Source organism: Aphelocoma coerulescens, chromosome 4A (genome assembly GCF_041296385.1).
Source record: "Aphelocoma coerulescens isolate FSJ_1873_10779 chromosome 4A, UR_Acoe_1.0, whole genome shotgun sequence".
NCBI classification, from domain to species: Eukaryota; Metazoa; Chordata; class Aves; order Passeriformes; family Corvidae; genus Aphelocoma; species Aphelocoma coerulescens.
This window is the reverse complement of record NC_091018.1, coordinates 17,976,638-18,002,833: the sequence shown is the minus strand read 5'-3', so window position 1 is coordinate 18,002,833 and position 26,196 is coordinate 17,976,638. Positions and strand designations below refer to the sequence as shown.

The 26,196-nt window shown below is 42.4% G+C and overlaps 2 protein-coding genes across 7 annotated transcripts in view; both read right to left on the bottom strand.

Moving 5' to 3' along the window:
* The window catches only part of DRP2 (dystrophin related protein 2), a 29,130-nt gene extending 28,288 nt beyond the window's left edge, over window positions 1–842 (bottom strand). Inside the window, exon 1 of the mRNA XM_069015587.1 lies at window positions 504–842. The gene's annotated coding sequence lies outside the window, so the exon portion shown is untranslated. The remainder of the gene's footprint in view (window positions 1–503) is intronic.
* Window positions 843–8,843: 8,001 nt separating this feature from the next.
* On the bottom strand, window positions 8,844–25,260 carry CENPI (centromere protein I). Of its 6 annotated transcripts, none has more exons than XM_069015584.1 (21): window positions 25,242–25,260; window positions 23,702–24,012; window positions 22,904–23,038; window positions 22,440–22,558; window positions 21,265–21,372; window positions 20,101–20,149; window positions 19,733–19,779; window positions 18,972–19,061; window positions 17,959–18,087; window positions 17,536–17,700; window positions 17,178–17,298; window positions 16,883–16,971; window positions 16,454–16,571; window positions 16,292–16,356; window positions 15,640–15,725; window positions 15,091–15,226; window positions 14,211–14,335; window positions 13,075–13,123; window positions 12,685–12,918; window positions 10,805–10,846; window positions 8,844–10,003 (listed from the first exon to the last, which is right to left on the bottom strand). In XM_069015584.1, the coding sequence occupies exons 2-21, from the start codon at window positions 23,898–23,900 to the stop codon at window positions 9,872–9,874; spliced, it is 2,238 nt and encodes a 745-aa protein (XP_068871685.1). In that variant the 5' UTR covers window positions 23,901–24,012; window positions 25,242–25,260; the 3' UTR covers window positions 8,844–9,871. The 6 variants fall into 6 exon arrangements, with proteins under 6 accessions (XP_068871685.1, XP_068871683.1, XP_068871682.1 ...); XM_069015582.1 differs by lacking the exon at window positions 25,242–25,260 and adding an exon at window positions 25,138–25,193; XM_069015581.1 differs by lacking the exon at window positions 25,242–25,260 and adding an exon at window positions 25,072–25,187.
* Between the last annotated feature and the right edge of the window lie 936 nt (window positions 25,261–26,196).

Below are 26,196 nucleotides of genomic sequence, written 5' to 3'. Positions count from 1 at the left end.
GTGTAAGGTAGTGAATGAAAAGGGCAGACCTGGGACTGTGGGCTGATCCTTGCTTACTACGTGAGGAATATTTGGGTCCCTGCCTTGCCCTCCTGCCTAATCCTCCCAGGAAGATGCTAGAAGGCCACCACGCACCCTGCCCGGAGCAGCCCTTCAGCCCAGGCGGAAACACTGCCAGGGTAAATAAGCCTTCAATGTGCAAAGCATCAAAGCCGGTGAAACCGGGATGTTGTCTGCCTCGGGAATCCGCATCCCTAACTGGTCCCTAGCCTCTCCCTTGTGGAAATGGTCTTGGCCACCTCTCTTGCTTTCACCCTGACACCCCTTCTTTTCCTCTCTGCAAGTTTCCTCACCCGCACATGCATGGGCAGCGCTGCTGCGAAGGGACACACACACGCACACCCCCAAAGAGCGCATTTCCGAGCTTAACCATCTGTCCAAATTCTCCCGTTTTTCCAGCCCAGCCAGGATCTGAGTGGGAAACAAATTTTGTCATGGCCTACCTTCCGAGTCCGCCAGGTCTGAGACGCAGGGGCAGCGGGCTTCGGGAGCAGGGAGAGGGGCTGTGTGTGTGAATCAGCAGAGGAGTCCCTGTGACAGGGATGCATGCTGAGGCTGAGCACCGCTGCCGCACGCTGCCTCTCCTCCTCCACCGCCCCGGCTGCTGTGTTGCTATGCAATCACATCACCACGAGCAGCATCTCGCCGAGCCTCCAAAGAGACACCCTTGACTCGGCAAAACACAGCGGGGAACAAGGACGAGCCCACCGAGTGCCCGGCCCTGTGGAGATCTCGGCGGGCGATCGATCCGGAGGAGGGGAGGGAGAAGAGTGGAGATGCAAAGACAGGCACGCACGGGAGGAGGAGGAGACAAAATACACATGGAGAGGGGGAAAGAAAAGGGAGGAGGGGAGATGTACCAACACACAGAAAGCGCCGTGGTCTGACCTCTGGAGACCTGACACGGGCTGCTGGGCTCAGACACGCTTCCCACTCCTCGCCGACATCTCCCACCGCCTCTCGGGGCTGGCGTCTCTCATTTTAGGTTAGATATGGCCACGCGTGTGCTGGAAAATGCCAGACACATTCGCCTCCTTCCTTACCCAAATTGTGGTTATCTGACACAAGATTTTATAATTTAAGAATAGCCCATTTTAAAATTAAAGGAGCAAAAATAGGATTATCGCTTAATTTTGGATGTGCTTCCTGTTCTTCTTAGAAAAGAAAAATAAGTAAAGGAAGGAGCCAATTCTCCAGGCTGGGAAGATCTTTTAAATGTCAGGGTATCTTGTCTCAGCTCACAAGAAACAGAAGGATTTGAGCTGCTAGCTTGGATGAGGACACAAACAGACACAGAGTTGGGATTTTGGTCCATAGATAAGAGTTTACAGTTCTTCAGATCATTCCACCCAAGGATTTCAAACCACTCAAGTCACCGCTGATGTTATTCTCATACACCACAAAAAGAAACAGAATTAAATTACTTGGTGAGAAAGAGGATTCAAATCTAATCCCAGCTCTGTGTTTTAAGCACTAGACTGTGTCAGCCTCTCCATGGGAAAATTAAAACTCGGGAAATATAATTTTCCTGGTCCTTGTCAGAACAATCTTTAATGAGCCTTATAGCCCTTTTTTCCCCAGAGTTGACAGACTAAAGATGTTAATTTTCTGCTCATACAGTCATGTTATCCAGAAATATCAGTGCTGTTTGTAAACATTTTCCATTTTCATACATTTATTCCCCATCTCAGGTGTATCCTAAGATGCAGCTTCACTTGGCTCACTCAGACCCAGCTGTGTAACAGCTTCACAACTCTACCACATTCCTGAAAAAAATCACTTCTGGCCAAGCCAGCAATGGAAATAACAACTGGCAAACTCCCTGCAGCATCACAAGGCTTCCTGTGGGCTGAGGGATGATGGTCAGGAAATGGTGCTGCCCAGAGGGACAGGACCCAACCTGCTCCAGGGCTGTGCCCAGCAGGGTGGGGAGCCCACAGCCACCTTTCAGCCAGTTTGGGCACCTCACAGAGCAAAACTTTAGTACCATACCATGGGGATGTGAACGGATCAAAAGCTTTTCTAGGCCACCCGTTTAAACCTAGAGAAGTTTTAAAACTCAAAATATAGCTGATCTTGTGAAAAATATGTTTGAGAGAGTCCTCAAGAAACCGGTGAGCTCCTTGTGATGGTACCAGCTCGAATCTGCAGCAGGTGGGCTGCTGACCCTAAGGAAGTTCTCCCTTCCTCCTAGATGGGTGCACCAGGAGTCAGGAGCAGAGCAAAGTGGGGCACAGAAAACTCATGTAACTACACTGAAAGGAGATTTTTAAATAGCAACCTCCATATCATTGGTTCCAAAAGGAGCAACACTGAACACTTCCAGTACTGACCCAAGAATACTTATTCACTCCACACCTTCTGCTCTTAAAAGCTTCTTCAGTAGCTTCTGCTTCCACAACAGCTGTACTGATGTAACAAAATCCCTCCTGGAAAGCTCTATTTAGACCAAAAAAAACACCCAGATATGGATCAGAAGACAAAAATGAGCAGAGACTCTGCTGGGCTATTTTTGTGCACACACACAAATAAGAAGTCCTGGGTTAAATAAGGAGAGTGAGGGGGGAAATAACGACAGAGTCTGTCCAGGCAACTCCAAAGCCACCATTCTCCAGAGAGACACGACCAAATCGACAGCAGCATGTGTCTGTCACCACCAGCATCTGTAAGGGACATGGCAACATGGATAAACATATCAAGCCAAGTTACACATTCACACAAGACAGACATCAGCACAGAGATGTGAACAGACACAAAAACAAGGTGCTTTGCAGTACAAGCATCCTAAATTATTGATTGTTTAAGGACAGCAAAATGCACTAGAGAAAAAAAAAAATCTCTTGTGTCAGTTTAGTTTAAATTATGAGGCAAACCAGAATTTCTGCTGGGAGAGTTGCTTCCAGGGCTGGGAACATCTTCCCAAGTGCCCCAATACTTTCTGTTTTAAGGATATAATTAGGGCAAAGAGAGGAGGAATTCAGAACTCAAAGGGAATGAGGGAGACCAGCTCGGATGTGTCATAATCGCAGTTTTCACATAAGCACTACAACTTTTTAAAGTGTATGGGAAGGTTTCTGAGCTGAGAGGCTAAATTTGGTGTGCTTTGAGTTCTGAAGAGAATTTAAGCCAAAAAAAAATCTCCCAAGGAACTCCAAGAGCTGAGCTTCCAGAAGATACAGTGGAACCTACCTCATGTCTTCCCCTAATAAAACATTTCAGGCATTTTATGTTTTATGAAACAGCAAATATGTCCCTTGTTAGGAAAACTAACAACGTCCACCCACCCAACAGGGGCATCTTGATAGGCACAGTGCTAAATACAATGTACAATCATACAATAGGTAAAAATTAAGACAGGTTTTATAAGGCTTGAACATAAAATTGACATTAAATATAGAGACTGACAGTATTTTTAGTTTGAAAATTTTAAAAGCTAGAAATAAGGGCTGTGTCTGCTTTCAGCCTAAATTCTGTTTCACATTCTCCATATACAAAGCCATTATTAGCCACATGTAAACTGGAACATCCATCACACTAATTATTCTTGCATTACCAACCAAATAAAAACATTAACTAAAATTCTGGCGTTCACATTTTCAACACAAAACTTCAGGGTTCAATATAATGAAAGGCTATTACTTTTATATTTTTCTTCCCATAAGTTCCCATCAATTAACTTTATCTTCTAAAATAGTCCTTGTCACAGGGAATTGGTTCCCAAAATGTGCAGTTACTCTTCCCTCCTTTGAAACATCACATCTCCTGAAAGAGAAGGATCATCCCCTAGTACAGAAGAGGAAGAATTGTTACCATGCTTTGGAAACTTTGGTACATTCTTTCCCTTTTGGAGTAAAGCTCAAATTAATCAATTCATCCCAATTAAAGTATTTTAGAGAATGATGCTTTACCCAGGAACAGAATGCAAACTTATCCTTGTTAAAAGGAGAACACAGGCAGACACCAAGAAGAGGAACACTTTCCCTGGAGCCATACACCCACAGCCCTTCCGGATCCATCTGCTGAAAGAAGAGTTTGGTGAAAGGCTTGTGAGCCAGGACAAGGTCCCTTATTGGTTGAGGAAATCAAGTTTCTCCCCAAGAGCCTACAAATCCCTGTTTTCCTGAGACATGGGGCTCCCTCCTCCAGGTTTCCTCCTAATTAAAGCATCAGACAGGGCTGGGTTCTCTCACAGCTGTCCACATCCAAAGAGCTGTAGCTCTGTTTTGATGCAGGATCATGGATCTCAGTGGTTGTGCTGTGCCTACCTGTGAAGGGGAAGCCATAGGAACAGATCTTGCACAAAGGGGCAGACCTGCCCATCAATTCCAGTACATTAGACAGGCCAGCAGGCTTGGGAGCAGAGCACAAAGAGCCTTTCTTCAACAAGAAGGAACAAAACTAGAATTAGGGCCCTAAGAAAAGAATTTAGTTGACTGGATATTGTACCATCCTAGGGGGCTTTTTTTGTTTGTTTTGTTTAAATAACTGATATAAAATAAATAACGGTACCTCTTTTGCTAGCATCAATAAGCACAAAAACCTTCCCAGAGCAGATTCTATCCTGCTGAAAGCATTTAGAAAAACAGCAGGGTACTTTCTAAACACATGGTACCTGGGGTGAGAGAGAAGAATGGGCAGAGAACTGATACAGGCAGACAGCTGTCATGCACTCAGAAACAGAATGAATCCCCCTTTCCTTTTGTTCCCACACAGGCACTGAAACAATCCCCCCAAATGAGAAACAGAGGCTAAGGGAGAGAGAGGAAATCTTTTCAGAGCAGCAAGAAAAAGAAAAAAAAAATGAAAGAGGGGTGGGTATCAAAACAGCGTAAAAGAATTTGGGGGAAGAGATGGAGAAAGAAAAGAGAAAGGAGAAAATGGTAGAAAAGAAAGTAAAACCATGCAGGAGAAGAGGGTAAGGCAGACAAGGCAGTTTTCAGGGACTGTTTTGTTCTTCAAAAGCTGTCAACACGTTTACAACTGCTTTCCACCCCCCCTCCTTATTTACTGGGCCGTGCACACAAAGGAGCAGGAAAGCAATCACACAGGAGCTGCTGAAGATTCACTTTGACACAGAACAGAGGTGCCCTAAGAGAAAGGAAACTGCTTAGTGATCCGTGTACAACAAACCATGATGGGGATGTTACAGGCCTAGAGACTCTGGAGAGAGGGCTGGGAGGAAACCTGCAGAGAGCAGCCTCTTCCTGCAGAGATCACGCTCACAGGCAGCACAGACACTGGAGCAGAGCGAGTCAAACTGCACAGGGAGACAGCTGCACATAAAAAGATATGTTCACAGGAGAAGCTTATCCCTGAATTCTTCAAAGAGCCCAAAGGATTTGGGCAGAGAGTAAAATTTTTCAAAGTATTTGTTGCAATTTGCAGCCTAAACCCAGTGCCTGAAGCTCAGGAGCTCAGCCACGTTACAGTGACTTAAATATCCCATGACTGAGGCTGTGCTGGAACAGCCCATCCTGTGTCACGTTTCTGGCAGGTACCACAGCTTGCCTGATGCGTGTTCACTCATTAAACTGCAGAACGGGATCACGCCTCAGCCTACAGATTTCTAAACATTGCCAAGGTTAAAATGGTATTTAGAGCCTGTGTAGGTACCTGCAGCTTTTTTTTTTTTTTTTTTTTTTTTTTTGAAGATCAACTGTTTCAGTTTCTACATTTGTGCAAGGGGGAGCCTGGAGATTAAAGCCTTTTTTAAAAAAAAAATCTTACCCTCCATTATGCAGACTTTTTACTCCTCCAAGACAGGAAGCTGAGGGGCAGAGAGGCATCCTCAAAAGATACACACCTTGCAGAACGTTATTTATGTACTTCAACACCTCCCTTGCCAACTATAATTACTTGGACAGGTCTAACAAGTCTACATACAGTTTTTGGGAATCCTGTGCCCAAAACCACATCACCAAATGCTAAGGACATAAAAGGCATTCTTGGTCAAAAGCAGGGTTTGGTGAAATCCAACCTTCATCTGACCATAATTGTTGCTTCCATTTTAAAAAGCAGAGCTGTAATGAGGGAAACCCATCAGGACAACATAAATCATCTTTCCTGGAAGAAAATACTTGAAGACTTTGTTCTTTCTAGACATTCATCATCCAGAGCAAGCTTTTTACCAATATCTGTTGTTTTTCATGCAGACTAGATGCATCCCCTGACTAAAGAGCACATAAAGAGCTCCCTCACACACTCATTCAGGATCCACAGAGCTACAAATCAGCCCAGTGTGTATTATTAATGACAAGTTATCAGAAGATCTAGGACAACAGCCAGGCAGGAGTTCCACTGTGCTGCGATTCTGTGGAGAAAATGAACCCTTTGCCAGGTCAGATGCCACAGTTTCCCTTGTTCCTGTCTCCCCTGTGCACAGATTTGTGATAAGCCATTTTGTCACAGCAGCCAGGAGGTGATTACCCTGCCCTAGAGGGCTTACAACTGAGCTTTGCCTAAAAGACAAAGGCAACCAAGTGAGGAGACACTGGGTAGAGGCACAAACATCTTAAACATTATAGAAAAACAGGCAAAGTGAATTTTGTTTTGGTAGCAGTTAAATGCTATTAGAAGAGTTCAGGAGCACCCACATTGGCAGTTGTTAGAGCTGCAGCACAAGCCTCACAGATTCAATTTTCTGAGTGGTTACAGCTGTACCACCTTCTAAATCCTTGGGTCCTGATTTATTCATGGCATTAGGAATGCAAAATGCAAGCAGAGGGAAGTAGGCCAACAAAAGAATAGAAAGCAGGGATACAGAGGAACCAGTTTCTTCATTCCAGCTGAAAACAGGTTGAAATTATTAACTCTTTCAGAGCAAGCTCTCTCAGAAAGGGCAATAGACTCTGATTCATGAAGATGCACAAATGAGTGTCCCACCACAAAATAAAAATGATGAAAAGAAACACGAAGCAAACATGGCTTCAGAAGAAGAATTCGGATTAACTCTAGCCCAAGGCATTTGGGTTTTCAGATGCAGAATGCTCACTGTGTCTGACAGGGAGGGGTTAATGGCTTTGGTTGTGTGAACTGGGGACCAGATGTTCAGCTGGTGCAACTCAACACAGATCCATTAGAAATTAGTGGAGCTGTGCCTGCTTACCCCAGACAGGATTCTGGCCCAGTACTTTGAAATCCTATTTAATACCCACTCAGAGATTGCTCCAAAGGGAGAGGCCTCACTTTTTGAAATCAGCTAAAAGGCTACTAGCAATGCTACAGGATGTGGTTAAACTGAAATGGCCACTGCCATGGCCTGCTTATGATATTACAAAACCCCTAAATCAAAAGCCTATAGAAGCCTTGGGACAACACCACAGCACAGTTGTTTTTGTTACAGTTTCATAGTGTCCACCTACCTTACAATGGGCAGAAACAGGTAAATCACTCATTTGTCACTTACCAGGACATGGACGGGTCTTGACTATGTCCATTTTAGTCCTCAGAGCAGCTGTGGTCAGCCAAGTCTTTGAGCATATGCTTTTAACAGATAATGGTCTGCAAAATTTGCTGTGATGACTCAAATGCAAAGAGCAAGCAGGAAAATAAAAAGATAAGAAAATAGAAAAGGTAGAATAGCACATTCCTCCCTAAAAGGGCCATTCTTCCACTCAAGTGCAATGCTAGTCAGATAGAGGGGGGAAAAAAAAGAGAAGAAAAATGTCCAAATGTCAAAAAAGACAAGAGTTACCAGAGCATAGAGGCTAAAAGTTATCTCTAGTGCCCAGTAACACAAGGCACATCTTTGCTGCATGGGATGGATTTTAAACAGGCATCTTGTCCAATAACAACAACAAAAAAAAGCTGAGATTAAAATCAAGTCATCTGTCCTATTGATGTAGTTCTGCAAGTGCCCAGCCTGTGCACTTGAATGTCAAAACTGTGCACAGTCTGCTTAAATACTTTCACAACACAGGGTATAATAAAAGACCTGTGATGCTTCAAGTCTTCCATAAAACAATTCTGTTTTCTCAACCAAACACCAACCCCAAGGGAAAACTGATCTCAGGGACCAGTAACTGTAAAATATTCAGTATATCCTAAAGGATTCTGCTATAAGCTCCTTTTAAATTCATTTACACACATCACACAAACTCTTAAGAACCTGGGCATCTTTCACAAGTGAAATGAAGCCTCTGGCAGCACCTTGTCAGTCTGACAGGAATGCCAGAGAGCTCTGCATCTTCCACAAACTCCAAACAGCACCCAGGCAACAGGAAGCCTTGTCTTCCTGGCTATTGCTCCTTTGAGATGCTCTGCACCTGCTCCTTTCCTGTCAGTGGGCCCAGGTAATCACTCCAGCCTTGCTGCTGTACAGCATCCCAGTGTGGCAGTGCAAGTCTGGTCAGCATCTGAAGAAACCTGCATGGTGTAAGGACAAAGGTAAGGATGAAGCTGTCCTCAGGGACTGCAGCACACAGGCTTTCCAGCATAAGTGGAAATGACATTTCCAACACCAATAACACCTTGAACCTTGTGAAGCTTTGTAGGGAAATGGTAAAACTCATTATATGTTAGGGTCACCTCTTGAAACATATCCACTTGGAGGAATTTTATATTTAATTTAATAGAGTTTCTCCTGTTGAAAAAATATAATCAGGGTTTTGAAGATGTTTCTTTCGACAAAAATTAGCAAGCAGCACATATTCTACTTGGGATAACACAGATGAATGAGAAGGGCAGTGCTTTAGACATATTAACCAGATGTACTTGAGCTGAGAACTGTGGTACTCAAGCAGTCTGATTTTGAGGGGATGAAGAAAGCAAACATCTTTAGTGGCTCCAGTTGCTCTCAGGACTGATTCCTTTACTGAACCAAAGTACAGATTCACAATGCAAAATTCAATATAATCTAACCCAACTCTCAAGTGGTTACAACCTTGTTGTACAGCAGAAAAATAAAGTTCATTCAAATTTTGGAAACTTCAGTTCAGCTTCTCTCAACTTCTACTCAGACTTAAAATGAAATGACAACAGAAGATTCATTTTGTAGAAGAGTTTTTTCAAAACAACACATTAGAAACATTTTAAAGAATATAAATTATACATATGTACACAAAATATACAACACCTACAGAGCTAAAAACACAAAAAGAAAAGCTACATTTGCACTTATCAATATAGAAAATGGTGAGCTGGTGGCAACACTGTAAAAGTGCTCAAATCAATAAACCATCAACTGAACACCGAATTTTCCAGCTGCACTAGGACATCATCATAACCAAAGTTAGCAAAAAGTCTGTTCTGTAAGCCCCAAAATGAAAATTAATTTCAGGAAGGTCAGCTTGGTCAGCCTGTTAAAAGTCAGTATATAAAGGGTACAACAAGGGATTGGGAAACTCACATTGCTCCAACCCAATACACACACACCCTGAAAGGCTGATTAAGTTGTTTCTCATTATGGGCTGCTGAAGAAAGCAAAGCAGGCCAGGGTCAACATCACCTATAAATGAAGCACCACTACTTGCTGCAATTTTGAGATGGAAAAATGTTTGTTTCTCAATCAAATCAGATACTCCAACAGGGAAACACTTAGGGTGAAAAAGGTGGATGTTACATAACACAGAGCTCATCAGCTTCAGACCAGAGAAGTTTAGCAGGGACAAGAGGGGGTTCAGTGTTAGTGAACCAAGCCAGCCTAAACATTCCTTCTGTGTCTTCACTTTCATAAGAGAGATGTCAGTACAAGAGTGCAGGTAAGAGTAATTGCTCTGTTTCTTTCCTCTGAGGAAGGAAGAATTAGTGGCACAGTCCTTTAGAGTCTGCTAGTCTGCTCCAGATGACAGAAGAATTCCAGTGAGTCCCAGGGTCACACTTCCACATTTGCTGCTTTGCTGTGAGAGGCCTGGGAAACACGACGGATGCTGCTCTCAATAAAGACCTTCAGCCCCTTCAAACCTTGGGAGTAGAGATATTCCAGATACCAGTCCCACTTCTTCCCCTGTACACCAGAAAGAAGAGTCAGATGTGCAGAACAAAGCTTTACCTTTTTTAAGCCAATTTGAAAAGGTCTGCAAACCCTGCCTTCCTGTGGGACATCCACATGTTGTGTGACATCTGTAACTACCCACAGGTGTACAGGCTCACCTGCTGTTCTCAAATGCCCACAATTACACAATTCACATTCTTAGACTGAATCATGATCTTTCTTTAATACTGCAAGTTTTTATAAATCCCAGTTCTAGAAAGAGCAAAGTCTATTGGATCAATGGAGTGTGTCAGGAACTAAATGAACATGGATATTAAAGCCTTCCTTCCATCACTAGTGGTGATTCCTCCAGGTCAGGTGTGAAGTACACCGTGATACAGGAAAGGATACCAACTGCTACTGTATTTGCTCAGTGGAGGATTCCTGGTCAAAGCTGTAACAAAGCTACACATCTGTCTCAGAAATATAATAGGAAGCAGAATTTGCATTATCAATGAGCTTTAAGTGCATCAAGAATGTAACTTTTCCTAGAGCCTGCAGAGAGCAATAAACAGCCCTGTCCTGACACTGCACTGAGTCACAGAAGAAATACATAAAATCTCAAATCACTAGCCACAAATATGTAACTTCTCAGGTGTTGATGTCCTCTTGTTTGGCCCTGTTAAGAGACTGAACCAAAGCCTACAGCTGGATTTTTTCCCCTTCCAAAATTTTTCTACAACAATTGTAAGTTTGGTGAATATTATAACCTCATCATCTTCAACACAGCTGCTGAAAATTGCCTGCTTTATTTACTAAACCAAGAAATCTTACCTTAATTAATTTGAAGTTGAAGGTGGTATCATCAGGACAAATCTTAAGGAAAGGGAATAAAACAATAAAACAATAAAAAGTATGTCCAGAGTTGCTGGGTCTCTGCTAAGTCCCCCCCTAAATAAGGAATTGCAGGCATGCAAAGAAATTCAGAGATTTTTAATCCTGCTTCAGAGGGGGCTTCCAGCATCAAACTCTGTGCATAAGTGGCAAGGTAACATCTGGACCCTCTTGCCCTGTGCTGCAGCATTACAGGATAGCAACTTGGAATATTCACAGGTATCTTTACCATTGTCTCTGTACAGTGTAAAAGATTCCTTTTCAAAACATTCACAACAATGAGAAAGAGCAAGAAGAGAGAACTGACACCGAGGTCAGTGCTTGTGTTCCCCCAGTGCTGCAGAGCAGTGCCCTCTGGTGCTCAGCACTGCTGAGGAAAATGTGTCCTTGCAGCTCAACATCATTTCCTCCTGCCTTAAAACCCATTTGTCATAGCTGCTAAGCAAAATCTCTCCTAGTTCTACAGTAGGAAGAGAATGCAAGAATTCCCCACTAGAAGGTTTGGGGGGTTTTTTTAAGGGATTTTGAGGTTGGGTGGGTTTTGGTTTTGTTTTATGGTTGTTGGTTTGTAGTTTGGGGTTTATTTAAATGTGCAAAACCTACAAAGAATTAGGAATCTGTGTCAGGGAAGGTTTAGGTTGGATATTAGGAAAAGGTTCTTCCCACCGAGGGCGATTGGGCACTGGAACAGGCTCCTCAGGGAAGTGGTCACAGCACCAAGCCAGACAGAATGTAAGAAGTGTTTGGAAAACACTCAGGCACTGGGTGGGATTCTTGGGCTGTCCTGCAGAGGCAGGAGTTGGACTCTTATGACTTTTGTGGGTCCCTTCCACTGCAGGGTATTCCATGACTCTAAGAAGCAGAACAAAAATTACATGGACAAAAGATATGAGATATATACAACGTCTTTTCCTTCGTCTAACAAAACCTAAATAGCCTCCTTCAGCAAAGACAAAATCTGAATTTAATCAGCAGTAAGACACAAACTAGCTTGATTCAGGACACTGAGCACATAACAAAGGCAAATTTGTCAAGTGTTCCTAACCAGCATTCTTTGCTTCAACTTCTCAGGTGCCCCTTGTTGCATTCCAGGAGTCACACCTACGCTTGCCTCGAGCCTGCCAGCGTTTCTCACAGCGAACTGGCATCTTTGTGCAGCCCTTGGACAGCCTACAAAACCTGGTTTCTTGGAGCAGCACACACATGTTGGGACAATAACAGCTCTGGCAAACTGCTCCCTCCACTCTTCAGCAGCTGCACTGAACACTTGAGGGCACCCACAGTTCAAGAGAATTCGTGGCAGAACTCACAGCAGATAATGCAAGACAGCACCACGTTATCTTACCTCTGTACTTGAAGCAGCTACTTGTATTTCTATTTTAACAAGCCAAAAAAGCTACCACAAGAGCCAGAAAGCACTGCTAACAAATTCTACCATGAACCATGTATTTCTTGACTTTCTAGAGTTTAAATATTTAGATCATACTGCCTATTTTGTGGGGCAAAACACACCTCTGGTAAGCTTTTACTGAAGTGTCATTTATATCATTAATTAGTTATTTTAGTTCTATCTCAAAATTATCAAAGTACAAATTTCACATCCAAAACTGCTACATTCATACATTCAACTGCTTTCATACCACACAAAGAAAGACTCTTCAAATTGTACCATTAATCTGACACACAGAATGCCACAGCAGCTTTTGAAAGTTCAGTTGCATCTACAAGTCAGCCAAAACACAGAGACACTTCTCTAGAGAAACAGTCAAGACAGAACATCTGGTGCCATGAAAAACCCAAATCTTAGCCTACACCATTACCTGCTGCAGGAATTGAATAGAGTAGCCCATCATGGCTGGATGATTGACAATGTTAAAGCTGGTTTTTAATTCCTTCACTGCAGTTTTACTCAGCAGTTTATCATCCATACGAAGACCTTGAGGATGAATATCCTTCTCGAATACACTGGATGTCCACAGACAGCCCACCATAGCTATTATGTACTGGTTGTACTCTTGGTATGTCTGGCTACTGAACTTGAACTGCAGTATTTTCTGAGGGGAAAAAAAAATAATCAATAAATAACATCCTCAAAGCAACTGTGTGCTCCCTCCAGTCCTTAAGAGATGGTCATTAGAACACCTTCCCTCCACTCAACCCAACTCCTTGCTGAAGTCTGTTCTAGCACATAACAGATGTGTCCACAATACCTTTTTACTCAGCTCATTTTCTTTTGCAGCCACCAAGTTGGTTCGATATCTGAAAAAAAAAACAAAAACAAAAGAAGGAAAAAGTTAGAGGCCTGTAAATTTTTACTACATGCCTGTGTTGAAAAAAGCTGGAGGAATGTATCAAGAAAACTTATTTCCACCATGAGAAAGACCATCAAACTTTATTGTTTAAAAGAGAGACATGAAAAAGAATTCAAAGGGACTTTATCACTTGGCAGAGTAGGGACACATCTAATAAGATTAGTCTCTTAAATGATTCACACATGACCAGTTTGCCTGGGACAATCACCTTCACAAATACAACACACAAGAATGGACAACCAGCCTTAAAATCAGCAGAGAAATGCAGTGTGTTTTTAAGAAAGGAGACTTTCATTCACTAAGCAAAGAAACAGAAGCCACTGGAAGTAATGCAACTTGACAGTTGCTCTATATAATAAGCACTAGCTCCTCTTATTTCCTAGAGACCTTCCTGTCATGTTAATTACCCTGCAGATTCCTTAGAGAAGAAGCCACACAGAGAGCCCTGCACCAGCTGTCAGCTATTGGCTACTTTTCTCCTCAGATGCAGCCACTGGAACTAACAAGGCCAAGAAGTGCAGCCTTGGTGGTGGATCCTACAGAGCAATAAACACTGCTGTCTTTGGCCTTGCCAGCAGCACAAGGCAGTCCCAAATTCCTGGAGTCTGGAGGTGGAAGAAGTGCTTCCTACTCAGCACATGACAGAATTTGTAAGGTAAAGCTCAAGCGTAGTAGACTAAGTATAGGAGTGAGAAGTTTTATAGTTACTACTGTTAATTCCAGCTGGCTGACTTTAGTTCTCTCAAAGCAATAGAGGAACTTCTTCCTTCACCCATCAAAGATATGGAAATAACACCCAGGAAAGAGGTCAGAATCCCACTATTTTGGATAACAGATTGAAAAAAAAAAAAAAAAAAAGAGTAGGAACTATAGCTATAAAATCCTTTATCATGAAAGCTGGACACAAGTGGAATTTTCACCTTTGCCTTGCACAGCAAGAAGTAGATTCCAGGTTTTTACAACAAAGTAATTTCATTTCCAAATGACTGAATGAGAAGACAAGGAGTCCCTGCAGCCCACACCTGCTGTAGTACCTGTACATAATGTGGCAGAGCTGATTCAAGTTGACAGAATCCATGGTGAGCAGTGCTGGGTAGAAAACCCCAGCAGGAGGCATTATCAGCAAAGGCAGGTTGTACTTCAGGTACATGTCACACACCTGCAGGAATGAAGCACATCCAGGCTGATTATTACTGCCAAAGTAATGATTATTACAAACTCTCAAGGAGGTAAGAGCAACAGAGAGCATGACACTGCATTCCAGCCATATCCATCAACTTCATCCAGAAGGGAAGGCCAGGGTGTCTGATGCAACTGTTGTTACCCATTAGTTTTGTGCATTTTTAATGGACAATTCAGTTACAAATAAATCCCAGAACTATCATTGCTTTTTAACTATTCCAAATCTAAATTGTAGGAGCTGTTGCTGCTGTTACAGCATGGCTGGAGCTCACAGTAAACACAACTACAGAAAGGACATGAGGAAGCTGGAGAATAGACTTAAGGCTATCTGATGCTGTTTAGCTTGCCTACAGCACAAACTAGAAAAAAACCCACATTTTTAAGGAAACATTTAAGAAAAGAAAAAAGATTTGTTGTTTGAAATTGAACGACCATTGTTCTTTTCTTTAAGTCAGCATCAAAAAAGCATGTTACAGCCTCCTGTTACTTCTCCTTCCTCAGTTCACCTCTGACTTAAGAGCAACCACTTTCTAGCAGCATATTTAGTACTGCCTATGGATGCAACAACAGCAGCCTTCACCTGTAGATCTACCAAGTATTTGGAATATTCTTGCATTTAATCACAAAATTCTGTAAATTAGAATGAGGAAGATGTTTTGATGCTCTAGCTTAAAAAATGCAAACAGCCTTAGGAGTACTTCAAAAGGAAGACAAAAGGACTGGGATACACACAATCCCATAGAAATCCAGAATGAAGTAGAGCAAAAACGCGGAGTTGTTTTCCAGACGCAGAGCAGCAGTTGAGATCCGTCCCACAAAGTGGACCAGCTCAGCCACCACGTTCACTAGTCCAGAGAGGGTGGTGTTCCTGCAGCAATGACATGGCACAACATTACAGATAGCTCTTTGCAAACAGTAACATGGAAAATGGTAAAACAAAAGTGAAGTTTATGCTTTTGCCCCATCCAACACTCAGCAACAGACACTTGTTCTTCAATACAGCCAGTTACAAATTGTTATCAGCACCATTATAAACACCCAGCTGTCAGTGTTATGAGGATTTTGGATTCTGGGCATTTCAATTTCCACTGTCAACAGAAATACTTCTAAAAAAAGACACAGGACAGGACTGACAAGGTAGCTTACAATATAGCAGAATCATAATGGCATTATTAACCTTCTGGCTGGTCTTTATGCTGGGTGTTAGGGCTAGAATATATATCTAAGTACACTGGTGAGCAATGCACAGAACATGGTTTGCATTTTTAAAGACAAACTTACAAAGAAGAAAACTCCAAATCCTCTTGAATCACATTGCAATTTAACCAGTTCTGCAACAGCTCTTTCAGGCTCTCAAGAACACTGCACTGCAGTAGGCAAAAAGAAATCAGGTTGATGACAATTTATGCAAGCAAATAATTCTAAACAAAGAACGCCTTGAGAACTGGCAAGGAAGAGAGGCAGCAGGAGTTTCTCATGAGCAGTGATGTAGTTGCATGTCCCCTAGAACTGAATGTATGTGTTGTATACATACAACTGAATGTATGTTGTGTAAGTTGTGTAACTGAATGTATGTGTTGTATAGAACTGAATGTATGTGTTGCCTCTTTCCTGGAGAATGTGAATTTCAAGTAGTGAGTGAAGTCAAAACTGCAATAAGACAAATGAACTATTGTGTTGTGTGCTATCAGTTCTTTTTATCTCCAGTGCCCCAGCTTAATTCCAGTCAAAAAAAAAGAAGATATCTTAAAGGCACCAATTTCCTAAAGAAGTTAAACTGTAAGTATGTATTTTACCCTGTTTGGGCACAGACTTCTCAAAAAGAAGTTCCCTACAGAGTCCCTCAGACTGCTACACCTAACACAAGTACAGGTAGCAGTAGAAGAGAGAAGTAGAAGATAGAAGTAAACAGCCATTGTATTCCTTAAATTACCTTAAAGTAAATGGATGATGTGAAAAAGAGCTGTGCTAGGGGATCATAGAGGTATGACTTAATATCTGAAACAAATGAGAAAGCAGCATGATATCAGTGCACAAATTTTATGCCCCAATATCCCCACTGTCCAACCTCACCCTAAGGATCTGCAGCACCTACCAGAGACACTGCTGAGGGGGATCCAACTCACAAGACTGAGGACTTCTGACCGGCAGCAGGAGCCATCCCAGAGAGGGAGGGTCTTATAAAGGAACTCTTCACAGGCAGAAAAGCCCTCCTGAAAAGCAGAAGAGAAACATTCAAAAATTTATCTGACTGCAACTTGCCAGCTCACATCACTCTCGAGAGAGAGAGAGGCTTACACCTCCTTCCTGCCATACAACTTGCCAGGACATTCAAATTATCATTCTTAGATTATTTTTCCTGCAGAAAACAAGGCCATTTCCAGAATATTGACTTGCCATAGGTAAAGGTAATTTTATTAATTGAGTCACTGTCTCAGAAATACTACAGGAAACAGGCAAGTGCCAGAAGTTCTTTACGGGAAGACTTTGTGAAACCCTTGGCTTCCACAAAACGTGCACTTACTTGCAAGAAACATTCTGCCTTGTAGATAGTTTTCAGGAAGCTCTTGAATTCTTCTTTAGATGGGTTATCAACCACACACCAGGGGCATTCTGAACAGGAAAGAATACTGCACTTGAATACGAGCACAGCAAGAACAAGCACAATTAGAAACCAAATTCAGTTCTCCTCCAGTAGCTGTTTTAGCACTGTATGGTTATCACCATAAATCTGAATAGCAAAGTACAATTACTGAGAAGTGAAAAGCCTCAGACATCCTTTACCCCTCTACCTCACAAGACAATACTAAAGTTCCTACCTTCCTGGAGCATCTGGCCCATCCAATAGTAGAGCCTCAGGTAAATAGATTCATCTTTCACACAGTTCATGTAGTGAAGCAATAAGGGGTTTGTTAGCACTGAACCCATCCGGGAAGGAAACTGCAAGAAAAAAAGAAAAGAATCATTCAGTATTTACATCAATAAACTGCCAGAGAATCTCATGTCCAATCTTTTTACCAGCAACAAGACCATTTCCAGGACTCATCCACCATCCTCAGTTAGGACTAGATGCTCTGTTAGAATTAGATAGCCCACACACTACTCACATATAAACAGGGTGTAGAGGAATGTCCTTTGATCTCCCAAAACATTCACCAAGACCTTCCTGAAACTCACCTCTAGACAGTGAATATTTTGTAGGAGCTGAGGGAATGTCCGCAGCTGCTCCACTGGAAACGGCTCATTTGAATTGTACAAATTAACATGGTTCTTATCCTTGTTCTCTTCTAAATTATTTGTGTTTGTGCTGCTTGCAGGTATAACCAACTGGGCATTCCATTTCTGTAGAAAAGAAACATAAAGGATTAGCAACGATCAGCTTCCAATGGAGTTGGGTGCACTCATCAACAGCGTTCCCAGAAAGACCCAGTTTCACAAAAAAGTTATCCAGGCTTTCATTAAAATGGATTGCTGCATTTCTTTACAGCTACCCCACCTCCCCAGTGCTGAAATAAAGCCAGACTCTCATTATTTGCCAACATTCATAATGAAAACCACTACTTGGCACCTTCTAGGGTGTGTCTCAGACCCATAACATACCCTTTTTCGTGACTGAGGTTGACATATGCCTAAAAACGCTGTCTGGGAGAGGGGAGAGGTCCCCTGGTTTCTTTGCCTTACTGCAGTGATTGCTGCTTTCCATGGGCCCTCTGAATTCTTGAAGTAAGTCTGGAAACAGAAATCAGACATTCATGCAAGAAGCCAAGCTAAGACAAAGCAACAGAAAGATCAGTTTCTCTTCTGATAAACGTCACCACAGACACTCAACCCTGCTTGACAGATGTAAATTCTTCAACAGATAACTGTGCAGCACAATGCAAAGTATAAATTTATAGAACAATATAAATACACAAACAGATTGAAATAAAACAAAATGTATTTTATCGGAACTCAACTTGCCTGCATATAAATGAAATGTCTGTTCTAAAAAACAACAAAAATCTCAAACTTTTAAGGCTATCCCATTGAAAGAAAATTTTGTTGCACAATTTAGGTCTCAGCTGCTGCTCTTTTCTGTTATGTATCTGGTTCTGCTACATGTTTATACATGGTCAAAGGGCTGAGCACACACATAGGCCTCTCTAAAAGGGGAGTCATTTTTTGCTGTTCCTTGCAGCTCTGACAAATCAGTTTCCTACATTTTCTATCTGCTTTTTTCTTTCCTATGACACAGACTTTCCAAGTGCAAAGCTACTTACTGACTTCCATTGTCATTTTTACTTCAGAATATCAGCAATTAGAACAATGCCTTGACAAATTAGTTTGTTTCCTGCAGAACTTAATATTGTGTGAAACAAGTCAAATCCAGCAAAAAAAAGGATTAAAGTAATCCTCATAAAATAAAGGTAGATGTCATTCCGTACCAAATCATCTCATTATGCTGAAGTGGAAACAAAACACAAGGCAAGGAATCCTCATCCAAACATTATTTTACTCAGTGAAAAGAGGAAATAGAATTAATCTTCACCAGTAAATCCTGCTATAGCTTAAATAGAAAGCTCCAAATACTGTAGTAAATCCTGGTTTCAAATTGACTAAATCTAAATCCTTACCTTCATTTTCCTAGGAAGGGTTATGGTCACCAGTTCTGGGCAGAAAAGTTTGTAAAGGGATAGTAGAGCTTGCAGATGAGACTGCATTCCCTGTCAAATAACAAGAGGGAAAACATGTGGGGTATGTTTTTAATATAGAAACTGAATGCTGTATTTTAGAACAAAAAACCCCAGTGATCAGTAAAAGCTAAATTTCTAAAGCTGTATGTCACCAAGTAACCATAGATAAACTGGAAGTGACAGAAACAACAGAAACTGGGACAATGAAATAACCATAGAAAGAGGACTGAAGACCTTCCTGCAGTCATAACTAATCAAAAGGAATTTAACAATCAAAGTGATAAAAAATAAGTCTTCTGCTGTCTAAAAAAACATGTTATTATAGCAATGGTCTTTTTCTTAAAAAAAAAAAGGAGCAAGGTCCTCTACAATCTTACATTTTTCAGTCATTTTTGGTACCACTTGAAAAAGGATGATGAATAGAAAATTAAAGGCTGTAACAGATAAATGAAGCTGCCCCTTGCTTCAGAGATTTCAGCATACTTGGTCACAAAACATCGAGCTTTGTGCATATCATTGCATGTGCTCACAAAACACACATGAAAATTAGGGATGCACATGCAACAGAGAAACTTTGATGCTACAGAGACTAAAAGCTACAATTCCAAGTCCAGCCACTCTTCTCCACTGTGTAAGGACACCAGTCTTACAAAGTGCGTTATTAACCATAGTTCAAACTACAAGATCTGAAATCAACTCACCATTTTTGCTTGGAGGTCAAGCAGTCTCCTAATCCGAAAAGGCTTGACTGGAAATACAATTAAGAATATAAAGGATTTAAAAAACACCATATCAGACATTTAAGCAAAAATTATGTAAGTAACATTTTTATAATAAAGTCATGACAAAGCAAGCAGAACCAATAATTCTTATTTCTAGGGTAATAGAGAGGTTTCCAATTCAGCAAAAGTGTTACACAAAGTTTTGCCTGAACTACCACTCATGCTTCCTTTGCCTTAAAAGCACAATCTTGGCTAACCATTGTATGAGCTGCATTGGAAAAAAAGGCAATACCAGCAAACAGAAGCAGAAACAAGATGGTATTTCAGCTCACACAGATGAGACTCACCATTTTCTTTCCTGGTCAGCAGGTAGAGCAGGTGGCAGATGTAGGGGCACTGCAAAGCAAAGGCAGCAATGAGCTCTCCTGCTGCTGCAGACACAAAGGCAGGACACACAAAAAGCAGCACAAGAGACAGTCCCAAATATCAACTTCATTTAAAATTTATCTGCACTGTCAGCAGTCCTGACAGTAACCAAGCTATTTAATTAACTTGGATCATTTCTTTTGGAACGTGGTCTAGAAATCACAAGAGTCAGCAGTGAAAGTGCAATTACGTTTTCAAAAGGAAAGGCATCTTTGAACCAATATACTTTTTTAGAGCTTCTAACTGCAGCTGAGGCTGTAAAGGATCTTAAATTAGTTTCAAACCAACTCTGGTTCACTTTCCAACTGACCCATCATCCTGAAAAAGCTATTTTAAACATTAAGAATTTAAATCCAGTTTTATAACTGATTTTAAATCCAGATTATAACTAAAATTACTCAAAACCCATTAAAAACATTACAAGAAATACAACTCAGAACTTTGGGAACTTGTCTTGACCACAAAATATCCTAAGCTGAAAGAATATTAACAATTTAATACCTAACATGACTGCCAAGATCATCTTAATATGCACTGAATCCAAACACTTCAAAATTCCTGGATTTTACAGCTGCCATATGGCAGAAATTGCCTGAATGCTTGTTCTCTTTCAAGTTGTATTTCAAATCAGTTAAGTAGAACAGCAATTAGTTTCTCACCCTTAAATAAACACTGCTCCAAAAAGTTTTTTTTTTTTTTCTTTTTGCCCAAGGTATACAAGTCACTTTCTGCCCAGGAGCAGGAGACTTTAGCTGCTGATGTCTGACAATCCCAGAGACTGCTGCACCACTGTTTCTCTTGGGAATTTAGACAGACTATAGGCTCACACTCTCTGTGATACAGCATAGCAATTCTTTGAAGCATGTTTAAGCAAACAGACCACAGCAACCTTACCTTATTTGCCTGTTTATGGATCTAAATTACCCAGCAATCTTATAATGCAAAGTGAAAATGTAAGAAATTTCAGCCATCAGAAAATGGTTTCTAAACAACACCTACTCCAGACTAATTCTAGCATTAATATGCATACTACTAATGAACATTTAGGTTTATTTTGTCAGTTCCATATGTTCATGTCTCCTTACCATCTTCTCATCTTGCAGGAAGAAGAAGAAGATACCATAGAGGGCATGAAGTTGTTCCTTGTGATCAATGAAGTCAAACATTGTGATCAGCCACCTTAAAAAAAGCAGCTGCAGACAGAAAAAAAAACCATGTTACATTAAGTGATGGGCAAAAGCAAGGCAGAGGAATCAGAAGCCAGCTCCAGAGACACAATCAGTAAGGATACACACCATTCTCAAGGATAACTAGAGACCTACAGGCAAACAGTTCAGGAGCAATTCAGATGAAGAAAGTCTGCCAAGGGATTCCACTGGTAAACAACTGGCCCCACCTCTGCTGCTGGCAACTGGGTTTTGGTTTCTATAACCATGGGACCCTGTTTGTGTATCAATGGTGATTGGGAGAGGGAATCCAATGAATGGGGCACATGTGGGCTCAGCCTGGAAAAAAGGAGGCTCAGGGGGGACCTTCTCACTCTTTACAACTCCCTGAAAGGAAGCTGAAGTGAGGTGGGGGTCAGTCTCTTCTCCCAAGTAAAAAAGTGATAGGTCAAGAAGAAGCAAGCTACAAAAGTTGTGCCAAGAAGGTTGAGATTGGATATCAGGACAAATTTCATCACTGAAAGGGTTGTCAAGCACTGGAACTGCCCAGGGAAGTGGTCGAATCACCATCCCTGGAGGGATTTAAAAGATGTACAGATGTGGCTCTTGGGGACATGGTTGGCTTGGCAGCATTAGGTTAATGGTTGGATTCTGTGGTCATAATCTTTTCCAATCTAAATGATTCTATCACATAAACCTTTGAGCAGACCATGTGAACATGAAAAAGACTCTTTTGCTAACGTTAAGTCACATCACCACAACCAAGGTGCACGTAACCTAAGGGATACCTCACTGAAGTTGAAGGATGCCTCACATAGCAGAAGTATTTCACAGAAATGTAGGTGGAGACACCATTCCTGAGGAGTTCAAAGGTACAAGACAAGCAGGAACCAAATCTCCACTGACACTTATAAGGTGTATCTTGGTTCCCATTGCCATTCCAGCAATGGGCATCTCTGCCAATCTTGGTAAATGACAGTATCTTGTGTAAGACCTTGTACATTAAAACCTCAGGATTTTTGATTCCTCAACCTAACCTGTTCTTATGGTTCCTGTGCAGAAGCAATAACTACTGTAAACACTTACTAAGTTACCTGGATGTTGCCTGAGCATTTGCTGACACAGAGCCAAGACACAGCCTTAACTACAGAACATTCTGGTATCACTGAGGCAGGAATCAGGCTCTTCAATAAACGAGTATTCACTGTATCAGCTGGAAAAAAAAAACAATTTCAAATAAGATGGTGCTCATGTACTAGGTTCTTCAATGTTGTTTTGCAGCTTAGGTCAAAATTCCCTCTGGACAAAATTATTTAGAGCTTCCTTGCTCAAAGTAACAGTGTATAAGAATTTAGTAAGGACTTACCTATACCTCAAAATGATGACAAATAATTCATTCCAGCTTAACAAAAGAAAATGGAAACTACACCAAAGCGTGCCAGAAAAATTAATTTTATGCTACAGTACCCACCAGTACCATAAACACATTATCTCAGCAGGTTTGATTAGAGGGGAAAGACACATTCAAAGATACACCAGTAGTATATAAATGCTGTACCAAATTTGCCGCTGAGCACCACGTTCAGCAGTATCTCAAACCCTTCAGGGGGCAGCCCTTGTTTCAGGGCAGTGCTTTCCACAGCATCCAGGTGTTTCTGCAGAACGCTGTTCTTCAGCACAACACGGTCTTGAACTAGGAAAAACAAATAGGGCAAGAGGAGGATGAAACAACATCTGAACAGAAATTAACTTACAGCTTATCTGAACTGTCCCTTCATATACTCCTTTTTCTTGACACAGTAACAAAGCAGAAAAACTTCTAAGACATTAAAGAAACATTACATAGCTCAGGGATTAAAGAGGGAAAACAGAAGTAAAAGTCTTCTAAAGTTATTAATATTTTAATAACACATATGTAAAGAGACTTCTTACAAGAGCATGTAGTGACAGGACAAGAGGAATGGCTTCAGACTGAAGGAGGTTTAGATGGGATATTAGGATAAAATTGTTTACTGTGAGGGTGATGAGGCCCTGCCACAGGTTGCCCAGAGAAGCTGTGGTTGCCCCATCCCTAAAAGTGTTCAAGGCCAGGCTGGATGGAGCCCTCAGCAACTTGATCTACTGGAAGGTGTCCCTGCCCATGGCAGGGGGGTTTTGTCCTGCCAAACCAAACCATTCTATGCTATTCCTTTTTCTTTACATAGTACTAACAGAAAACTTCTAAGACATTAAAGAAATAATACATAGCTCAGGCATTAAAGAGGGACAACAAGTGTGAATTAGAGGGGTTTTTTTAAATTAAGAATGTAGTTATTATCTTCTCAATCCGAGATAGCCACCCTAAAAATGCTCTTACCTGTCTCCAAGTAGCTCAAAGCTTGCTCTAGAGACGCTTCCTGGCTATCATATTTCTGATCATTAGCAGATTGATGATTCTGCAAAGGTTTTTCAGAGTCAATTCTCCCTCCTTTTCGCCACGCAGAGAGATCAGTTTGGCTTTTACGGCGAACGTGCAGAGGCTGCTTTGGGGTTGTGTGACTCTGTCTTCGCTGCATCTTTTCAGACTCCCAGCTGAGACTGGAGAATTTTACTCATTTGTCATGTGAGAGCCAATCCTTCATTAGACAAGAAAAGAGATCAGCTGAGGAACATCCAAGAGCTGGTTCCCTGCAAGGAAAAAAAAATTTATTTTCCTGACAAGCAGAGTTTAGAGGCATCCTGCATAACACAAGAGTAAATTTTTCTGACTTAATTTTGTACATTATTATTTTCCTTACTTGTATTGTGTATGCCAATATAACCAGTCAAGAAGCCATGATTCTCTGCAAGGTTATGTACAGATGTTAGAGGATTATAACACTTTTCTTCCTAATTTCACAAAAATTAGATTCTTCTGCAGCCTTCCAACTAACCAGCTAGGATTGGAAAAATTAAGAAATTTTGGTAAATTTCCAAATGAGGCACAAGAGCTACCAACAGTGCCAAACTGCACAGCTCTGGGTGAAATACAGCCATAGAAAGTGGCATATTCTCTTCAATATATTGGAGAGATCAACCTTTTACCCACAAAATAGGAAACTTTGCTACAATTTCCTGGACTTGGTAGAGTGTGCACCCCTGTCCTTGGATTGCTGGAGCCTATCTTTCCTGACACAATAAAACAGAATGATTTTCAATTCATAGTCCCTCTCCAGCTCTCATTTCCTCACGAGGTTAGAATCATCACTATTTCCTCATAGCTTTGTTTGTCGTTTTCCTGTGCAGCAAAGCTCAGTGACCACACTCTGGAGTACAGCAACAGCTTTCTCTCAGCTTCCTCAGCACCTTCTCTACATGTGCTTTGCTTTCTTTTGTCCTGCAGGAATTCTACCAGAAAGGTTTGGGGAAGAACAGAGCAGCAGTACCAGGCTGGAAGGGCAGTTCTGGCTGACAGCGAGCAGCCCCTCGGTGCCGACACTGCCACACGGGAGTGTGGCACCAGCGCCCCTCACCCTCCGGCCCACGCACCCCTTCCCCTGCAGCCCCCACCTGGGGCGACTCCCCCAGTGTGCATCGCCTGGGGACCGAGGGGGCGAGGCCTTCCCGGCCCAGCACAGCGGCCCCGGCGCCCTCAGAGCACCGGCGGGGCCGCCCGGCCCTCAGTAGCGCGCCGGGCCGGGGGAAGGGAGGAGCCACTGACCACCCCTTCCCACGGCCACTGACCCTCCCGCTGCCCTGGGCACTGACCATTCCAGGGCAGCTGGCCCTCCTGCTTGCCTAGGGCGGTCCGCTGGCTATCCCATGGACACTGACCCTTCACGGCCGCCTCCCGCCAGCTCCAACCGCCCCCGCGTTCAAACCCCGCCGCCACCGCCCCGCGCATGCGCGCTGGCCGCAGCCGCCCCTCCCGCCCTCACCCGCGCATGCGCAGCGCCGCCACCGCGCGCCGCGGGCGGGAACGATGGCGGTACTTCCGCCCTTCCTGCGCCGCGCGCCTCTGAGCATGCGCGGCCCGTGAGGGGCGGGAATTCCCCGTGAGGGGGAGCTGTGCCTCCCCTCAGGTGTGTCCGCGACGGAACGTCAGGCTAAGATTACGTTTTAAAAAATGAGAGGGGGGGGGGGAAAAAAGGCACATATAAAGCGAGGCACTAACCCTGAGGCTCTACACAGTGGCGCCTGGATGAGGGCGACCGAAATGAAATTCGGGGCGTGGAGATAACATAGAAAAGCGCAAGGGGAAAAAAACAGAAAGAAGGAATTAAAAAGAAAAAAAAAAAAAAAAAAAAAAAAAAAAGAAGAGTGAATTAGGATCGAGATCGTGCAGAAGGAGTGGATCTGTTCTTGTCACTTCTAGCGAGCACAGATGGCTGGAAGCGTCCAGAAATAGCTGCTTAATGCTGGGGGGCAGTGATAGAGGTCAGCCCGCTAAGATAAATACAGAATTCTTGTTACTGGGCTCCAAGATGAGTTGTCTCGCTCGGTAACAAAGAACACGCAGCCACCGCTGCGGGTCAGTTGTTCATATCCCTGCAAATGTGAAAAAAGGGGATTTTGTAGTATTCAAAGTGTGAAGCTTTTACAAACATAGGCTTTGCTCCGTGAGATGCTTTAGTATTATCATCTCCGGAAGCCTCAGTGAGGAATGTTACAAAAGATAAAGCACAACAATCATTCCCAAAGGTTTCCTGGGCTGGATGCACAGGTGAAAGGGCTGCAGCAGTCCAGTCGTGTAGGAATGCACGGCGTGGTGTGGGTTTGTAGGAAATACACATGGTGTGGGTTTGAGTTGGTGGTGGTTTTATTTGGTTTTGAATTAAAACACAATTAATAACCCCAGTTGGGGCATGGTAGTTAAAGTGTCTTTCGCAAAGT